Consider the following 13,952-nt stretch of genomic DNA (forward strand, 5'->3'; position numbering starts at 1 on the left):
TTTATGGTTTCATGTATATTGTTTATTTTGTTGTTGTTACTATACCAAAAACACCTCAATAAAATGATTATTAAAAAAAAAATCTGCCTTTCATTGTCTGTCTGCTTCAAATAGGCCCTGTCCTGTATGTGTTTAGCAAGGACCACTCCCGCCGTGGTAGATCACATTCATTCGACACGTGGGTCTGTCACAAGCAGCTTTTTAGAGACTTCCCGTGTCTCCAATTCCTTGGTCCAGAGGATGTTTGCTGGTAGACCTTGTTCAGGGAGATTACTTCATATGGATCACATTAACAGCCAGTAACAGGACATCAATCAATCTCCTCTCATCTTAGAGAAATCAGCACTTGTACACTGTGATGACACAAAGCGGATGCAGTTAAATCTTGTCAAAAATATTGAATTCCACTCCAGCTGTCATAATGAATATGGTTCAGTCCTGGATGTGATTAACAACAGCAACTACAACAGCAGACTACAACCCCTGCAGTCACGTGAACTCACTGGTGTGCAGGATGGAAGAGTGTGAATCTCTCCCCTCACATGGAGCAGGGGAAGGGACTCTCCCTCGTGTGAATTCGTTGGTGTTTCAGCCGGATGGATGGGTGAATGAATCCCTTCCCACATACAGAGCAGGTGAAAGGCCTTTCCCCAGTGTGAATTCGCTGGTGTGTCAACAGGTCCATTTTGCATTTATAACTTTTCTCACAGTCCGAACATTTAAAAGGTTTGCTGTCAGAGTGAACCCGTTGATGTGAAGTGAGCTGGGTTCGTTGAGTGAATCCTTTCCCACACTCGGAGCAGGTGAACGGTTTCTCCCCGGTGTGAACTCGCCGGTGTGTCATCAGAACCTTTTTGCTTTTAAAGCACTTGTCACATTCGAAACATTTAAAAGGTCGCTTGTCAGAGTGAACAAGTTGATGTGAAATGAGGGTGCTTATTTGACTGAATCCCTTCCCACACTCTGAGCAGCTGAACGGCCTTTCCCCGGTGTGAACTCGCTGGTGTCTCAGCAGGTTGGGTAACTGAGTAAATCCCATCCCACACTCTGAGCAGTTGAATGGTTTTTCCCCAGTGTGAACTCGTTGATGTGTCAGTAAATTCTTTTTGCTTTTAAAGCTCTTGTCACATTTGGAACAGTTAAAAGGTCTCATGTCTGAGTGAACCAGTTGGTGTGAAGTGAGGTGTGTTAGTAGTGTGAATCCCTTCCCACACTCGGAGCAGGTGAACGGTCTCTCCCCTGTGTGAATTCGTCGATGACTTTCCAACTCAGATGGGGATCTGAATCCCTTCACACAATACCCACATTTCCATGGTTTCTCCATGGGGCCGGTGTCTTTGTGTCTCTCCAGATTTGTTGATCAGTTGAATCCTCATCCACACACAGAACAAGTGTTCATATTCTCCTGCTGTGAATGTTGTGAGGTTATTTTAGGCTGTGTGCCTGGTTCAAGCTCTTTTCACAATCAGTTAATAATCTTTATTGTCACATTAACACTGCAATGAAGTTACTGTGAAAAGCCCCAAGTCGCCTCATTCCGGGAGTGCCTGCCTGGGTAAACAGAGGGAAAATTCAGAATGTCCAGCATGTTGGGACTTGTGGTTGGAAACTGCAGCATCCGGAGGAAACCCACACAGACACGGGAGAACGCGCAAACTCCGCACAGACAGTGACCCAAGCCGGGAATTGAACCTGGAGCTGTGAAGCAACAGTGCTACCCACTGTGCTACACTGGAACACTCACTTAGGTGTGTGTGCGTGTCGCTATGCCGATCATAGTCAGGTTTGATGAATCATGTGACTGTCAGACTTTGATGTTTATGTTTCCTGTCTGCAAATCTGTCCCTTCAAATACCCTGCAAAAATAAATTACAAAGTCATCAATGTCAGTACACAATAGAAATTCAGAGCGGGCAATTTTAGTTTCCATGGGGATTTCTTTTCCCTCTCCAAACATGTTTGCTTTATTAATTTACAGGATGTGGGCAACGCTGGCTAGTCCAATATTTATGCTCATCATTAATTATCCTTAAGAAGGTGGTGATGAGCTGCTTTTTTGAAATACAGCAGCCCCTGTGATGCAGGTGCACCCACAGTGCTATGAGGGAGTTCCAAACATTTGGTCTGATCAAACTAAAATAAGCAAAAATCAGCAATCAAGTGCCAATAAAAACGGAACCATTATATTGTTCCCAGTGTCTCTGAGACACTCTGTACCCTGAGGTACCCACCGGTTGTGGAAGGTACCAAGCATACCAGACAGTGAACACCTCATGCTACCTCTCCAGGGGCATGGACAAGACAACGGACAAGAGGTCGGCAGCCAGTGTAATCACCTCCATGTGTCCCATCCTGGATCTACACAATCCTGATTTAACCAGGTCCAGGAACAATTTCAGGAGCAGTTTCTCTAATATATCCACACAGCCTCCACATTGGAGAGACAAAGATTAGGAGCATTGGGCTGAACTGTAAACAGACATTGTGGATCAGCCTTGTCAGGTAACTGTACAGGGGCTGTAGCCTCTCACCCTGAATATATACATGGCTCATGTCTCCCTCTGGGCTGCAAACATCAGCTGCAGCCTGGGACTGGGTGAAACTGCAGAAAAACCTGTTGCCCAGGAAGCTGGACAGACTAGGACTTTTTTCCCTGGATTGTAGGAGACTCAGGGTGATCTTATAGAGGTCTATCAAATAATGAGGGGCAGAATCATAGAATTTACAGTGCAGAAGGAGGCCATTCGGCCCATCGAGTCTGCACCGGCTCTTGGAAAGAGCACCCTACCCAAAGTCCACACTTCTATCCCATCCCCATAACCCAGTAACCCCACCCAACACTAAGGGCAATTTTGGACACTAAGGGCAATTTAGCTTGGCCAATCCACCTAATCTGTATATCTTTGGACTGTGGTTGGAAACTGGAGCACCCGGAGGAAACCCACGCACACACAGGGAGAACGTGTAGACTCCGCACAGACAGTGACCCAAGCCGGGAATCGAACCTGGGACCCTGGAGCTGCGAAGCAATTGTGCTAACCACAATGCTACCGTGCTCCCCAGAGATAAGATAGATAGCCAACGGGCTGGATTCTCCGATTTTGGGGCTATGTCGATGGCCTGCAGCGGTTGTGCCGCACCCATGGCGCTGGCCGCGCACGGATCTGACATGCAAAATAATGCACCCCTGGACACCCCCTGGCCCCCCACTAGTCCCCACAGCCCTCACCGAAACCCCCCGCCTGCCAGCTGCACGGCTCCCACCCAACTGTTGGCGGCGCTGAACAGTCTGCAACCTCCATGCCGGGTTCCCGACCGCTGAGACCACCCGCCCACGGGGGTGGGAACTCAGCCCATCAGGGGCGGAGCATCGGGAGAGGGCCTTAAGGTAATGTCCTGAGGCCGTCCCAATGGTGTGCTCCTCGATGACACTGTTTTGGAGGGGGCAGAGCATCTGGAAATAGGCGCTGCCCCCAATTTCATCATAAAAAGGGATTCTCTGCCCGATCACGAAATCACTGTTGGGAAACGGAGAATCTCACCCAACATCTCTTACCAAAGATAGGGGAGACTAAAACTAGAGGGCGCAGGTTTAAGGTGAGAGGAGATACAAAAGGGTCCCGAGGCACATTGTTTCTCACAGCGGGAGTTGAGTGTCTGGAACGAGCTGCTAGATGTAGTAGTAGAGGTGGGTACAATTTTTGTTAATAATAATAATCTTTATTATTGTCACAAGTAGACTTACATTAATACTGCAATGAAGTTACTGTGAAAATAATAATAATAATCACTTATTGTCATAAGTAGGCTTCAATGAAGTTACTGTGAAAAGCATCTCTGGCGCTTGTTCAGGTACACTTCGGGAGAATTTCGAATGTCCAATTCACCTACCAGCAGGGGTGGGATTCTCCGACCCTCTGCGCCGAAATAGCGCTTGACGCGGGGGCGGAGAACTACCCAAAATAGGCTCCCAGCACGCGATTCTTTGGCGACCGGAGAATCGCCGCCAGTCGCGCGTGCGCAATCGACACAGCACCGGTCGGGGGCCATTGAAAGCCACCCCCGCGGCGATTCTCTGCGCTCGACGGGCTGAGTGCCCGCTGAGTTCCACCGACGTGGTTCATATTTACTTTTTCCACAGTAACTTCATTTGAAGCATACTTGTGACAATAAGCAATTTTCATTCATTTTCATGTGGTCCCAGCCGGCGGGACCTCGGCGTTCTGGATGCGGGGGAAGTCCTGATGGGGGGGCGGGCAGGGGGATCCGACTCCAGAGCGGGCCTCCACGGTGGCCAAGCCTGCCATCGGTGGCTCCGTGCCAGGCCCCTGTAGAGCGACGCATGTTGCGTGGGGGCCGACGCGAAGACGGCCGGCGCGAGCATGCGTACACCCGCGACCGTAACTGCAGGGCCCCGCCGACAGCCGGAGCCTTGAAGACTGAGAATCACCCCAGACTTTCTAGGAAAAAGTCTGGAGTGATTCCTGCCCGTTTTCCGGCGGGCGTGGGGACTTAATCCGCAGAAGGGAGAATCCCGCCCCACTTCTTTCAGGACTTGTGGGAGGAAACCCATACAGACATTTAAAAAAAAATTTAGAGTACTCAATTATTTTTTTTCCCAATCATGGGGAAATTTAGCGTGGCCAATCCACCTGCACATCTTTGGGTTGTGGGGGTGAAACCCACGCATACATGGGGAAAATGTGCAAACTCCACATAGACAGTGACCCAGGGCCAGGATCTGAAACCCATGTCGACATGGGGAGAATGTGCAGGCGCCGCAGAGACAGTGGCGCAAGCAGGAATCGAAACTGGGACTGTGAAGCAGTAGTGCTGACCACTGTGCTACCGTGCCGTCCATTTTTAGAAGCATTTAGACAAGTTATATTGGAAAGCTGGGTATAGAGGGTTATGGGCCAAATGCGGACAATTGGGACTAGCGTAGTGGTAAAAACTGGGCGGCATGGACAAGTTGGGCCGAAGGGCTGTTTTCATGCTGTAAACCTCTATGACTGGATTAGCCTCACCTCCCGGGCACTGGGACCCGGTTGGGAACAAGAACCTGAAGTCTGGTGCACGACCTTTGGTGTCATCAAGATTCGTGCGCATGCGCACTGTCCCCGCTGGTCGAACATGGCGGCTGGTAGCCAGGGCCTGTTCCCAGTTAAAATCCCCGAAGCTGCAAACCCGGGACCTGCAGGGTATGATTCGGGGTCTGAGGCTTTCAGCAGGTGTTCAGAAACCCTCCTCGTCCAGCTGCCCCCGCCATCGCTCCCGCCGTGTTACCAGATCCTTGCCCGCAGATGAGACAAAGCAACCTCTTACCCCATCACCATACCGGCACTGCGCATGCTCTAAACTGCCCGGCACTACGCATGCGCACTGCTCTCCATTCACATCCATTCGGAATACTCGGTGACAATCCCGCCATTGGATGTCCAAAGCAGTGAATTGTCGTTTGGTTTGTTGTGGAGATTGGGGCACTGAGCAAATCAATAAACTTCTGACTCAAATGCTGCAGACACGTCAATGTGCAGACCATTCATTATCCTCCAGAAAGGAGAGTTAGAATTGCCTATCTAAGTATTGAAAATCGAAGATTAATCATAGAATCCCGACAGTGCGGGAGGCCATTCGGCCCGTCGAGTCTTGGAAATAGGTCCCAAACCATCTATGCCTGTAACCCAGTTAACCTTTTGGAAACTAAGGGACAGTTTAGCTCGGCCAATCCACCTAACCTGCACATCTTTGGGCTGTGGGAGGAAACCAATCTGGAGGGGAAATCAATCTGTGTCTTCAACGCACATCGCCATGCAAGGGGTAAATGAATTACCGTGAAACACTTCGTCAAGCTGGCACAGAAGTGTCTTAAACAGATAATATTACTTCCAGGAAACAATATGTTAAACTATATTTTCGACAATATGCGTTTTTAAGATATAAATTGTTGAGCAGAGGTTAAGCGAAATTTTAACCAGCAGGGAATGCTGGGTAACAGTCCTGACACTGAATGGCTGCAATTTAAGAAGGAAGTGAAGCCATGGCAGAGGGTCCAGCAAAGGTTCATGAGAATGGTTCCCCTTCAAAGAGACACAAACCCAACATCTGTGATGGAACTATAGAATTCCTACAGCGCAAAAGGGGGCAATTTGGCCCACTGAGCTTGTACTGATCCTTTGGAAGTGCATCCTACCCAGGCCCACTCCTCCAACCAATCCCCATAACCCCACCCAACATGCACATCCTTGGATACCAAGGGGCAATTTTATCATGACCAATTCACCAGTCCATCTTTAGACTGGAAGGGAGCCAAAGCACCCAGAGGAAGCCCATGCAGGCATGGGGTGAAAGTGGAGACTCCACACAAGGTTATAGACACAAATATAAACTATGTTTCTCTCTCCACGCACACAGATCTGTGGAGCATTTTCAGAATTTTCTGTATTTCAGATATCCAGCATCTACAATATTTTGTTTTTATTTACTTTGGAGAGTTCTGAGAATGTGGAACTCGTTGTTAGAATGTTTGTGATTCCAGTCTGAGCTGGAAACCCATGAGGAAATCCCTTCTTATAAAGACAATTCATTGGCAAAGAGGAATGCTCGGTTCTCCAATTTACTGACACAGCGACAGGATCACATCACATGGAGAGCATTCAAATATTTGACATGTGCGAAGTGATTTTATCAGTTCTCTCAGCTGTTAAAAATCTAATTTTTAAATTTCAAATGGTTTGATCCACAGTCAGCACAATTGTATGGCAAGACACAGTTTAAATGTTTGGTTTATGGGGAAAAAATAATCATTTGGTCACACCCGCCTACTGAGAGTTCAGTAGATTTAACTTTAATCGCAGAGGATTGTTCTGCCTTTAATAACACCCGTGCAGAAATATGGTGGAGGGATATGTGCATTTGGTTGAATTGATTCAGTAAGCATTGAAACCATTGAATCACTACAGTGCAGAAGGAGGCCATTTGGCCCATCGAGTCTGCATCGATTCTTGGAAGGAGCACCCAAACTCAGGCATTGTCAAACTCGGGGGCGTGTCACGCGGGTGGATCACGGAGTCGTCCGTTGCGGCGCTCCCAATCACACAAATCTGCGCGCAACAGCCGCAGCAGCCGGCTTTTAACTATGCCGGCTGCAAGCGGCCTTCAAAAAAAAAATTCAGCCACACTGCGCATGCGTGCCCTATCATCGGTGCGCACGCACAAAACTGCGCATGCGCACTGATGATCGGGAACGCATGCGCAGTGTGGCCGCATTTTTCTTTATATGGTCGCAGCCTTTTTTTTTACAAGTTTGAGGGGCCAAAGGGACCATGGGGCCAAAGGGACCCAAAACCATTTCCTCCATTTTTGTCAGCAACAAACAAGGTAAGAGAAAATGGTGGGTCGCGCAGGTCAGCCGGTGTAGGCTGCAAAGGTCGGCCAGCGTGGGCAGCAAAGGTTGGCCGGCGTGGGTCGCGAATGTTGGCCGGCGTGGGTCGCAAAGGTCACGGGGAGAATGTGCAAACTCCACACGGACAGTGACCCAGAGCCGGGATCGAACCTGGGACCCTGGTGCCGTGAGGCAGCAATGCTAACTACTGAGCCACTGTGCTGCCCTCCAACCTGCCTTTGTGTTTTTGTAGGCTCTCATTCATTTTTTTCCTGTTTTAAATCAATTTCACAGGGTATCAGAAGGAGAGGATTTGCAGTCGGGAAACTGAAACCAAACCTCACATCAGGATCTTCAGGAATTTCTCAATTTATCATTACCTGAATATTATTGGATTATGAACATGGAAATAAAAGCACCGTTCGCAGTGGGGAGAAACTATACATGTGTTCTGTGTGTGGACGAGGCTTCTGCCGGTCATCTGGCTGATTGAAATGCAAACAAAGTTGCACTACAGGGGGAACTGGAAATGTGAGGACTATGGAAAGAATTCAAATACCCATACCAGCTGCAAATGTTTTGGCACAGTCACACTGGGAGAGTGTGGGAAGGGATTCAGTCCATTATCCCAGCTGCTGACAACCAGCGAATTCACACTGGGGAGCGACTATTCTCCTGCTCTGTGTGTATAAAGGAATTTTCTGTTTTACTGACCCTACTGAAACACCAGTAAAGTCACACAACTGAGAGACCGTCTGTTGTGTTCTGTGGTGTGACCTTTGTAACGATGTGCACAGAACATATAATTGATTAACTATCAAGGTGATTTATTAATAAACATGTGGAGAAGATAACTAAGTAAATTCTATACAGACAATGGCTACGAAATGAATTCAGTGAATTCTCCTGGAGCTACTCTTAAGTGCTTCTGTCTTTTTGTACATCTTAGGACCAACGACTGGATGTCTTGAGTCATGTGAAGGGGTTGGTTTAGCACATTGGGCTAAATCGCTGGCTTTTAAAGCAGACCAAGGCAGGTCAGCAGCACGGTTCAATTCCCGTACCAGCCTTCCCGAACAGGCGCCGGAATGTGGCGACTAGGGGCTTTTCACAGTAACTTAATTTGAAGCCTACTTGTGACAATAAGCGATTTTCATTTCATTGCATTTCATAGATCTCTATCGCCACCAGCTGGTTGAAGGTCGCATTACTAACTATATGCAGAACTGTGCACAGACACATCACTACACTGTTCACCTACTGTGTGAGAAGCAACTCATTGAGTCACCCTTCCTGCTGAAACACCAGCGAGTTCCAAAGTTACTGAATGTTGGTAGTTTCCAAATCACTAATTTCAGCGTGGCTACAATTTTGGAGCCTGAATTAATGTTTTAAAAAAAATTTAAAGTATCCAATCATTTTATTTCCAATTAAAGGGCAATTTAGTGTAACCAATCCACCTAGCCTGCACACCTTTTGGGTTGTGGGGGTGAGATGCAGACACGGGGAGAATGTGTAAACTCCACACAGAGAGTGACCCAGAGCCAGGATCGAACCTGGGACCTTGGCGCCGTAAGCCAGAATCAATGTTACTTTGTATAGTAAACTAACATGGTCAGAACAAATCCAGACAACATTTAAAAACAAAGCCAATTACTGTATTATCAGACACCATCCAGATTATTCAAATAAAGAGCCTTAATTGTGATGCAATTAAAGAATAAATATTTGATCAATAAATAGTAGTAGTAAGATGGGCCGGCTACAGGCAGTAAAGATTAATAGCTTACTGCGATTCTTGATTTTGTTTCAGTGCCTGCTGGTCTTTTTGCCCAAGGCATTTTTCAGGGGGGTGGACAGACTGATCTCCTCGTTTGTCTGGCAGGGAAGGTGACAAGGATAAGGAAAGTGGTACTGCAGAGGGGAAGGCAGGCGGAAGGGGGGACTAGGTCTCCCGAATTTGAAGTATTATTACTGGGCAGTGAATGCAGAGAAGGTTCAGGGATGGAATAGGGGGGGGGGGGGGGGGGCTTTGTGGGTGAGGATGTAGGCGGGTTCATGTAGGGGGTCGGGGTTCCGGGCGCTGGCAACAGCACCGCTCCCAATGGCCCCAGGGAAGTATTTGATGAATTCAGTGGTGGTGGTGATGCTGAAGAATTGGGTAAATGTTTTTAAACGAACAAACATAGAATCTTTGCACTTAAGAAGGAGGCCATTCGGTCCATTGACACTAATAAAGATTATTATTATTACCTCGGCATGGCTTCAAAGAATGTGGTCCAAAATCCGACCAGTTTTGGAGAGGACCAGGCTGTGTGGGTGTGGTTAGCTGGGCCCCTCTTGTATCGCTCACAGCTGTCTTCCACTTTCGGGAAGAACCCACTCATGCGTGTCCTGGTCAGGTGTGACCTGTGCACTACCTTCAGTTGCATCACAAGATGGTGGAGTTTACTTTGTATAAGATCTCACTCCAGAGTCCTCACCCCAGCCAGAGGCCTAGTTCCTCTTCTCACCTCTCTCTTGTTTCATCCAGTGGAGTCCATACTTCCTCGAGCAGTTGTCCGTATATGTCTGCACATGTTCCCTCCCCTGACTCATCCTGTGACATCAGTCTGTCTAGCAGGGTGTGCCTGGGTAACTAGGGTAATGACGGGGCCACCTTGCAGAAGAAATCTCATATCTGGAGGTATCAGAGCTCACTCCTTTTTGGGAGTTGGAACTTCTCTGATAGTTCCTCCAAGGTTGCCACTCTGCCATCCACTTACATGTCCTTGAACCTGAACACCCCATCTTCCCTTCTCCAAGCCTTGAATGTGGCGTCCATTCTGGCTGGGATGAATCTATAATTATTACAAATGGGAGCTGAGACCTACATGTCTTTCAGCTTGTAATGGTGCCTGAGGTGGTTCCAGGCTTTCAGTGATGCTACTACCACCAGCCTTGTCTAGTGTTTGCCGGGGAGAACGGGAGTGGGGCAGTGACCAATGCCTGCAGGGACGTCCCTACACACGAAGCTTCTTCGATCTGTACCCACTCCGACCCCCAATCAATTCATTCAAAGACTTTCTCTGCATCCAGGGAGATGATTGCCTCTGGTGCCTCCTCCCTGGATGGGGACATGACCACATTTAGCAGGTGTCTGAAGTTCGCTATCAGCTGTTTGCCTTTGACAAATTTGGTTTGATTTTCGGTGATCACTTCTGGGAAGCAACTCTTCAGTCGTCTTGCCAAAACGTTCGGCAGAACTTTTAGGTCTGTGTTCAGGAGTGAGACCCTCGCTGTCAAGGAGAGTCCTGCTGCACACACTGGAACAGACTTTGAGCTCACTGATTCCGTGACCCACCTATGCTGGGTCTTTGTCTTTCTTTGGAATCAGTGAGCTCAAAGCCTATGAGGAATTGAACAAATGAATGTGATATAAAATAGTTAGTTCAAATATTAGTTACAATAATGTAGATGTGAGCCAGCCTGATAGTAGTAAGTTCACAGTACGAAGTCTTACAACACCAGGTTAAAGTCCAACAGGTTTGTTTCGATGTCACTAGCTTTCGGAGCGCTGCTCCTTCCTCAGGTGAATGAAGAGGTCTGTTCCAGAAACACATATATAGACAAATTCAAAGAGGCCAAACAATGTTAGGAATGCGACCATTAGCAGGTGATTAAATCCTTACAGATCCAGAGATGGGGTAACCCCAGGTTAAAGAGGTGTGAATTGTATCAAGCCAGGACAGTTGGTAGGATTTTGCAGGCCAGATGGTGGGGGATGAATGTAATGCGACATGAATCCCAGGTCTCGGTTGAGGCCGCACTCATGTGTGCGGAACTTGGCTATAAGTTTCTGCTCGGCGATTCTGCGTTGTCGCGGGTCCTGAAGGCCGCCTTGGAGAACGCTTACCCGGAGATCAGATTGTTTGAGTTCACAAACAAAGGACAAAGGGATTGCGAAAGCATGGCAAGGATGGGGAAAAGAATGCCATCTAATAAGAGACCCAGGGTTAAGGAATGCGAAGTTAGCCAATCAGGATATATGGCCAGGTCAGGAGGTGTATAGGATGACGTATGAGAATCTTGTATGTGAAACTTGATGCCATTTGAATGAGGTTTGCAGAGATTTCTTTGTCTCCGATCTCACTCGGTTCTGGAGCTCCAGGAGACCGCTTGTGTGTTCTGAATCTCTGTGGTGCGAGTCAGCCTTGCAAGTTGGTTAAAAATAAAGAATACTATACCTACAAATTCATCTCGAGTTTTATTGAGACCAGACTGATGGGTAAAGAATTCAATATTGTCATTTGGTGCCGAAACCCGGAATTTCTCCAGACGGTCACCGGCCAGCTGCGAAATCAGAATTAGACTGATGTTGGACAAGGAAAGTGGAAATGGGCCCACAATGTGTGTAGCTGGAAAATGACCACATTGATTTTCCCGTCTTCTCATGGTCTGATTGGTCTGGTCACTCGCGGTTGGTACGGAAAGATTGTCTCGACGAAATCAAAGGTCAGTCTGGGGATTAGAAAATTAAAAATTCAGTCGATGTAGGTGCGACTGAGGGTTAAAAAAAAACTGATGGGATATCATAAGATTGATAGTTCAGTTTTGAGTTGATTGTGGAATTGATGGGACGTCAAAAAGATGGTTTACTTCCACGTGTGTTTTGGAACTGATGGGACGTTGGAAAGATCGTTTAGTTCCATGAGTGTTTTGGAAACTATAGTTGATTAAGCTAAAATTATATCCTTGGACTGTTGTGGCGAACAACGCAGTCTTGAGGACGAGTTCGAGATTATGGGGAATTGCTTGGATAACACGAGTGATCCAGGCAGTTCATTGCAAATATTATGTGATATTTATCCAGATCAAGCGAGGGATTTTAGAAAAATGTCAGCAACTTTAAGGAAGACATTGGGTGACGAATGGCCACTAGGGGGCACTAAAGATCTGGACATCATTAAGAAAATTCAGGGTGAAATCTGGAAAAAGAGCCGAAGTATGAAAGCAAAAGAGTTAATTGGATTATGGAGACAATATTGTCAAGAGGAGAGGGATAAGATCATGTTATCAAGTTGGCAAGAAAATGCCCTTAAAACGGGGATTCCAATTATAGAACATAGAACATAGAACAATACAGCGCAGTACAGGCCCTTCGGCCCACGATGTTGCACCGAAACAAAAGCCATCTAACCTACACTATGCCATTATCATCCATTTGTTTATCCAATAAACTTTTAAATGCCCTCAATGTTGGCGAGTTCACTACTGTAGCAGGTAGGGCATTCCACGGCCTCACTACTCTTTGCGTAAAGAACCTATCTCTGACCTCTGTCCTATATCTATTACCCCTCAGTTTAAAGTTATGTCCCCTCGTGCCAGCCATATCCATCCGCGGGAGAAGGCTCTCACTGTCCACCCTATCCAACCCCCTGATCATTTTGTATGCCTCTATTAAGTCTCCTCTTAACCTTCTTCTCTCCAACGAAAACAACCTCAAGTCCATCAGCCTTTCCTCATAAGATGTTCCCTCCATACCAGGCAACATCCTGGTAAATCTCCTCTGCACCCGCTCCAAAGCCTCCACGTCCTTCCTATAATGCGGTGACCAGAACTGTACGAAATACTCCAAATGCGGCCGTACCAGAGTTCTGTACAGCTGCAACATGACCTCCCGACTCCGGAACTCAATCCCGCTACCAATAAAGGCCAACACTCCATAGGCCTTCTTCACAACCCTATCAACCTGGGTGGCAACTTTCAGGGATCTATGTACATGGACACCTAGATCCCTCTGCTCATCCACACTTTCAAGAACTTTACCATTAGCCAAATATTCCGCATTCCTGTTATTCCTTCCAAAGTGAATCACCTCACACTTCTCTACATTAAACTCCATTTGCCACCTCTCAGCCCAGCTCTGCAGCTTATCTATATCCCTCTGTAACCTGCTACATCCTTCCACACTATCGACAACACCACCGACTTTAGTATCGTCTGCAAATTTACTCACCCACCCTTCTGCGCCTTCCTCTAGGTCATTGATAAAAATGACAAACAGCAATGGCCCCAGAACAGATCCTTGTGGTACTCCACTTGTGACTGTACTCCATTCTGAACATTTCTCATCAACCACCACCCTCTGTCTTCTTTCAGCTAGCCAATTTCTGATCCACATCTCTAAATCACCCTCAATCCCCAGCCTCCGTATTTTTTGCAATAGCCTACCGTGGGGAACCTTATCAAACGCTTTGCTGAAATCCATATACACCACATCAACTGCTCTACCCTCGTCTACCTGTTCAGTCACCTTCTCAAAGAACTCAATAAGGTTTGTGAGGCATGACCTACCCTTCACAAAGCCATGCTGACTATCCCTGATCATATTATTCCTTACTAGATGATTATAAATCTTGTCTCTTATAATCCCCTCCAAGACTTTACCCACTACAATTAGTGAAGGGGGGAACCAGAAAACTCTGGAGATTTTGAAAAAGGAGTGTGCATTCAAAAAACGCGCAAGTAAAGAGAGGGAGACACCTAGCGGGGCAGACTCGAGTAAAAAAATGGGCTATGTAGTTCA

General features: G+C 47.2%; 1 protein-coding gene across 1 annotated transcript in view; it reads right to left on the reverse strand.

The window, feature by feature from the left end:
- Positions 1-13,952, reverse strand: part of LOC140418085 (uncharacterized) — a 77,480-nt gene continuing 63,528 nt past the window's right edge. Inside the window, exon 2 of the mRNA XM_072501507.1 lies at positions 1-1,359. Coding sequence (XP_072357608.1) covers positions 539-1,359 — 821 coding nt within the window. The 3' untranslated portion in view covers positions 1-538. The remainder of the gene's footprint in view (positions 1,360-13,952) is intronic.

Source organism: Scyliorhinus torazame, chromosome 5, assembly GCF_047496885.1.
Source record: "Scyliorhinus torazame isolate Kashiwa2021f chromosome 5, sScyTor2.1, whole genome shotgun sequence".
Classification (NCBI taxonomy): Eukaryota; Metazoa; Chordata; class Chondrichthyes; order Carcharhiniformes; family Scyliorhinidae; genus Scyliorhinus; species Scyliorhinus torazame.